At 33.0% G+C, this 7,081-nt stretch overlaps 1 protein-coding gene across 1 annotated transcript in view; it reads right to left on the reverse strand.

The window, feature by feature from the left end:
- Positions 1–514: 514 nt before the first annotated feature.
- LOC117108044 (sulfite oxidase-like) overlaps positions 515–7,081 on the reverse strand; it is an 11,371-nt gene continuing 4,804 nt past the window's right edge. Inside the window, exons 5-12 of the mRNA XM_033249891.1 lie at positions 5,744–5,833; positions 5,166–5,266; positions 4,868–4,901; positions 4,371–4,444; positions 3,825–3,915; positions 3,450–3,607; positions 2,305–2,471; positions 515–955 (exon numbers count right to left, since the gene is read on the reverse strand). Of these exons, the coding sequence (XP_033105782.1) occupies positions 840–955; positions 2,305–2,471; positions 3,450–3,607; positions 3,825–3,915; positions 4,371–4,444; positions 4,868–4,901; positions 5,166–5,266; positions 5,744–5,833 (831 nt within the window). The 3' untranslated portion in view covers positions 515–839. The remainder of the gene's footprint in view (positions 956–2,304; positions 2,472–3,449; positions 3,608–3,824; positions 3,916–4,370; positions 4,445–4,867; positions 4,902–5,165; positions 5,267–5,743; positions 5,834–7,081) is intronic.

Consider the following 7,081-nt stretch of genomic DNA (forward strand, 5'->3'; position numbering starts at 1 on the left):
TTGTAGTGTGTGGCCAGCTTTACAGAACAACATAGTCAAAACAGATGATTAATAACACAGAAGTATATTTTTCATTTTTGAAATGTGATATAATCCTGCAGTACATAACTAAAATTACAGTATATTAATTTTAAAATCTTTTTTAGATGCCCATAATATTTACAATTTAATGGACAATGCTGGATTAATATACTATTAAACATTATTCATCTTAAGAACATGCAAGAATGCAATACAATCATACTATAATGCCTATAAATTACATGATTTCTTTAACTTCCATGTTAGCAGATTTATTTATTTATTTATTTATTTATTTATTTATTTATTTATTTATTTATTCTTTATACTGGGTTACGTCTTCAGTAAGAAGTTACTGTTCTCCCAGAGGGCCCAGTACACATAAAACATTAAAATCTCAAGAAAAACAACACAGAACATCCAAAAAGAAACAAACACAAATTAAGTAAAAAATTACCTACCCCCCGCATTCCAAATACGAGAACACCTAAAAATGCTGCTACAACTGTACCCAAGATATAACTAATTTTACATAGAAAAATGTTTTCACTGACCCAATTTGTACCCATGAGCCATGGATTTAGGATAACAAATGCCAGGTGCGGATCCAGGATTATAAAAAATGAGAGGGTACCAGTTTCATAGAATAGTGCAAAGTGAGTGGCGCTAACGTGGGAATACGGCAAGTGGAAGATGCTTAATAGATGGCCAGAAATACATGTTTGGCAGTGGCAGATCAAAGGGCAAAAAATTTTCTGTTGCCACATCACACAGTCATTTTTCATTTCATTTAAAATTCATTAATTAATTAAAATTAATTACAGCTTTGCTGCATCAGAGACGACATTGACACGCACCCATGAATTATTCATCACACCACGAAGATTCCAAATCTGCTTGATATCCTCTGGCATAGTGTTTGATGCTTCATCCCCTTTGGAAATAAAGAGAGCATGTAATTAATTTAAGTTAAATTACATGACATAATTTGGAATTACTACAATATTGCACTGGCAGATATAATGAAATGCAAGAAATTCTATTTTCAAATTCATCACATTATTTGTTTTATCTATAAAGCCTTGTTTTCATACAATCACTACACTGTCGCTACAGTTTTTTTACTGCAACCATTGCACTGCGTAGCTCTTTCCCTGATATAATCGGGAACGCTCACTGATTCAACTGACCAATCAGCGTCACCAAATGGCGATAGCATGTAGCGATTTTATGGAAACCAGGCTTAAAGAGTAACAATCCAAATTTGTATATATTTATTCATGTACAATTGATACAGTCTCATAAAACAATTGCGAAGCATTTTTTAGGGTCACTGAACTTGAATCAATCGTGCGCAATGAACAACATCCATTTCTCCAGGGGGGAACTCCTAGTAATACATGGAATTTAGCACATAACCAATTATTTTTTTCAAAGCATTCACATTTTACTAGATACAATATAGAGGCTCCAAATGTCTTGAAAGTTTCTTGACAGTTTAAGTGTGTAATTTCACACACCAGGAAGTTATAATTTGCAATTAAACAACTCAATAGCCAGCTTGGGACTGTCCCACTTAATTTTTCTTCAATTTTTTTTTTATAAATCAAAGAAAAAAGAAAGACCCATTGCCTTTATACACATTTACATGTAAAATGGTTTGAGTTTTTGAAAATTTACACATTGTTCAGTTTATATGGATGAAATGGGTTCATCCTCTAAAAAGATGGGTTTACATTATTAGATTGTACAATGAAAATGTGTCCAATTTTTATTAATGGGTCCAGTTTTTTTGTTTCTATGGGTGAAATAGGTCCACTTATAACATATGGGCCCAAATTGATGAGTGAAATGAGTCAAAACATAAAATAAAATGAGTCAATAATAGTAAACATTTTAAAATGGACCAACAATCATTAATTTGTTTTTACCTATAAACTGGGTCTGCTGTTAGATTTGTTAATTTATGCATAAAATGGGTCCCAGTTCTTAAAATCGTAATAATAATTAATAGTTTAAAAATAAGTTTACAACAGTCAAGAACATGTGTTAAAATGAGCCTAAGATGTGTCCACTCTTGGACTAGATCCAGTCTTGAACTGACAAATTGAAAATAAAACCCTGGCTACAGCACTGATTTATAATTTTTCAAGAATTTCACATCTTCAAACTCTGTAATACCTATTTATATCCTTCTCTACAAATTTCAATATGAATTTGTGATTTAGATATTTAACACTACAGCATGAATTACAATTAATACACCAAAAATAACCAACTCACATGCACGGCATACAATCTGACAAGGAGACGGCATTGACTTGATTGTACAATCCCAGAATTCCCAGCTCCATTTAGTATCGATGTGAAGGAGCCCCTGGGAGGATGTGAATAAGTTTGCAACTGTCCAACTCTTTCCGCCATCAAGTGAAATGTCGACACGAACAATTCTAAAATGAATGATAATACCAAAGCAACAATTAAACAAAACATTGAAATATTAAACAAAGCATAATTATATCTAAACAAACTGAAATAAGAATACATAATGATGAACTCCAATAAACATATGCAAATGAAACAGTTTCATAACTGGATCCCATAATAAGATCACAATACACTCAGTTAACTAGATTCGTATTCCTCAGAGCTAATGGAGAGTTGCAAGGGGAAAATTTGACTAGGGGTGTTAACAGTGGTGGCGCCAGAGGGGGTGCTGTGGGGGCTATATCCCCCTCGTCGGGGAATCCTATTTCCCCCCCCCCTTTGGGGAAGACGAGTACATTACATCGGGGAATACAAAAATTTTGTTAAATATTTTTACATGTCTGTTCGTTTAGCAACCATATCGCCTTCATTTACCTATTTGTGTACTATTTGTGTTAACTTTTCATAACAATAATAAAAAACAACGACGACAACAACAACAATAATAATAACATAAATTCATGTGCCATTTTGTTGTAAGTTATCCGACTACCGTATATATTACTTTTCACATTGAATTAAGCCCATGAAACAACAGATATTTTTCACAGTGAAATAATTACGTTCAAACATATTGGAATGTATGTCAGCAGAACAGTCAATCAATCACCACTTGAATGCATAATAATGTCTAAAGAAAGTTTGAAGCATTTAACCATCTCATTTTACATTCACCAAAAAAAATTAAATTTTATTTTCTCCTCCATCTGGATGTTTTTGGCAAAACTATTTGCTAAATAAGAAAACAAATTTTATTTCTATTCCGCCCTCCTCCGATGATCTTTAAAAAAATAAGTATGCAAAACAAGGAATAAAATAGTCTCAACTAATTTTTCATAGTTTTTGTATTAAATATGTGCCTTGCTGCTGTCAAACAAAGATGGATTCACCACACTGTATCTTCTAGTTTCAAATAAAAAAAAAAATATATATATACATACTTCCTTCCACCACCAGACAAAGCATATCCCTTGATGGTGTATCTTGAGCCCCTTGGGATCACTTCATTGTTTTTAGGCTGAGTTATCGCTGCCTGCACATTTAGCTCCTGGATGGGGACTGATTTATCCCACCACTCATCCACTGTATCCCAATCAATCTATGGATATGTAAGGATATGTAATAGCAGACTTTACTCCTCCTGCAGAAATTTCTTTAACAACAAACAAAAATACACGTTAGGCCAGGCACTCACAGCGCCGTCCGACCCTCGCACGACGAATCCAACTCCGCGTCCTGTGAGCGCTTGGCGATCGGACGCTGTCTGTCGGATTTGCACACCGTGTTATTTTCATAGGAATGAAAGCTAATTTTACCTCAGGGAGGAAGAGTTTGTAATCTTTTTTCTGAAAGTAGTTGGTAGACTCATGCATTTGAACGGTGATCGTCTTAAGCCACTTAACACTCCTGTTAAATGCAAGAAATAATAGCATCAGTTAACAACTCAAGCCAAACCACAAAATCAACATTTTTTTTTATTTTTCATTAATTATGGAATGTAATATGTAATAAAAACATTTTAAGATCTCTAGACATTATAATGTACAGTACAGGTATGGTGGAAAAAATATAATATGTTAAAATATAATATGTTAACTCATTATGAATGAAAAAAAAAAAGATTGAATTTGCATATTAAACAAACAAACATATTATGGAAAGAAAAAGAAAATGTTAAGCTTATTTTTATGTTTAGTTTGATTATCATATACTTTTTTTACTGTATAAATTAAAATAAGAAGTTGTGTCACCCACACGAAAGAAGCGAAACACACTGAAAACATAACATACATAACTGTTGGTTAGCTTGGTGTGGGAGGGGAAACTCAAGCTTACAGTCAGACAAATTAAGTGTTTCTCACCTTGCCCCAATGTAACCTGGAACAACCACTCGTACCGGATAGCCATGATCACGAGGCAACTCAGAACCATTCATCTAAAATAAAACCCAAAGGAAGAATTTTTATGATTTTTCTATTCAATCTTTTATCTGGTTAACTTGTGTTTCTCTATTAATATGTATGGTGCTGCAGCAGAAGGGAATTTGGCTTCTGTATTAAATGCTGTCTACATTACCAAGGTACATGTGACGAATACCTGTGACTTACCCATATAAAGGTGGTGGATCTGGGGGCGGAATGGGGGCTAAGGACCCCGTAAATAAAAGAAAGCTAATTTTTCAAGCATTCCAAACACAAATCACAAAAACCACCACCCTATCCCACTGCTTGGTGCTTTGCAAGTTGCATTTCCCCCACACAGACTATTCCTTAAATCCACCCTTGGAAAATCTGTATACAGTAGATCAAATAACAAAAATACAACGAAATATAAATATATCAGCAAATATAATACTTACCTCAAGAGCCAGTATCACATCTCCTCTTTTGTCCCTGTAATGAATTTAATTTTGTCATTTTTATAAAACGGTAAATATCCAAACAATATGAAAACACAATAGAAATAAGTATGCCCTTGCTGGTGACAGGATTAAAGAAAAGAAAACTCAATTGCTATGTTATGTTTTCTCTGTCATCAACGGTCACACGGCAATGCTAATAAACACATATTTTATATAGAAAAACATCTATATAAAAATATAACAATTTGAAATGCTTGAAGCTTTTCACCAAAAAAAGTGAATGAAAGTAACTTACAGAGCTTTGTGGAGGGGTATTGATGATCCATAGCCTTGGTTATCTTTGCAAATATCAACCCCTTCAAAATTAACATGCAGCTGATCCCAAAAGCTCTCAAGCTAACAGAAATCAAAGACGAAAAAATGAATGACATCAAATATCAACCCCTTCAAAATTAACATGCAGCTGATCCCAAAAGCTCTCAAGCTAAAGAAATCAAAGACGAAAAAATGAATGACATCATTAAAAATCCTATTTTATAAATTTATCTGCTTATTTGATTAGAATTTATTTTATTTTTTTATTGTTGCAGAAAAAATTATAGGAAAAAACTTGACCTAAATCTTAACTTGAAAAAGGATCTGATAGCACTTGAAACATTTAAGTATTTTTTCCAACATTATTGCTTTAACAATAAATTTCTAATAAAAATAATTTGATGAAAATCATAAAAATGATATTAATACAACAGTAGGCATACTTAATATTATATAAATGACATTGACAATAATAATATTTCTTGTTCCCTTGCATCCCTTTTCCCAATTATCATCATCAACTTTGAGATTACGACTGAGTATGGTCCTTAAACCTACCTTTTCAATACCTGCACTAAGAAGCACATCCCGCAATCTAGGCCCTTTCCACACAGCATTGCTAATTGCAGCACAGCCCCATCCAACACCCTACACAACATATAAACAAGCAGTTATAAAGAATCTGATTATCATTTACTAGTATACAAATAATGAATGTTTGAGTGAAATAAGAAAAATAATATATTGAGTTGAAAGATGGCCTGTTCCATTCAATGAGGTAAAGCAAAGTGGATTGAAACAAACCATTTTTCCAACAAATGAAAATATTTTTTTTTATATAGAGTTGACATCAAAATGATGAGCTGCACATATGTTCCAAATAAGTATAACATGGGAGTCAAGTACAAAAATAAATGACAGAGGTTGACGTGTGACAGAACAAAAAATAGTTCTAAGGACAGGACGAAATATATGTTTTTCAATTAATAAATAATAAATATTTTATGTTCTGTCACACGTCAACCTCTGTCATTTATTTTCGTACTTGACTCACATGTTATATATATATATATTCCAATCTGCAGACAGTACCGTTTCGATCTTGTTAGATCTCATCAGTGCAGCTCAGGATTTTTAAGAATGAAACACACCACTGACTCAAACATAGCTTGGGTCAGTCCTGTGTGACGTGGTACACTGATTATGAATACAAGAGTGCACAAACCCAATAATGAGTGTGCTATGCACACTCATTATGTCACATATATATATATATATAGTAAATAACGAGTCAGATGGTATCAGATATATGCCACAAAATTTATTTTCAGAGTTAGCGAGTACTTTCGACTATAAGTCTTTATCAAGCTATGAAATAAAACATGGTAAGATAGAATTAAATACATAACAGAAGCTCAAGAAGAGGCTTATGGTAAACCAATGGGATTGCAGAACGCAGATTAACCAATGGATGGCTATAATAAAACAAAGAAACAATACAAAACGTGTAATGAAAAGCCTAAGAACAATGGCAAGATTGGGTGGAGTTAATTAAGGCATGGTAAACCAAGCCAAAGCCAAGTAAGATAGATCTGATAATATAATAATATGATAGAAGACCTAATAATAATTAAATTAAGTAAAATAAATATATAGGCCTAACCTAGTTTCTAAATGATTTAAATGATACGTTTATACCTGCTGGAGCTAGAGTGCCTAATTTGTAGATAAGTCTCTCTTCATGTTTCTTCCGAACTGTATCAGTCCAATTACAAAGTTTAATGCCAGTTATAGTGATATCATTCAGAGAGTGGTTAGTGGCAAAATGAGAGGCTACAGGTAGACCTGTTTGTTTGAGTTTAATAGATCTTAAGTGTTCAGTAAACCTGTCTGCCA

Source organism: Anneissia japonica, unplaced genomic scaffold (assembly GCF_011630105.1).
Source record: "Anneissia japonica isolate Jap-2015-1 unplaced genomic scaffold, ASM1163010v1 scaffold287960_len3192837_cov198, whole genome shotgun sequence".
NCBI classification, from domain to species: domain Eukaryota; kingdom Metazoa; phylum Echinodermata; class Crinoidea; order Comatulida; family Comatulidae; genus Anneissia; species Anneissia japonica.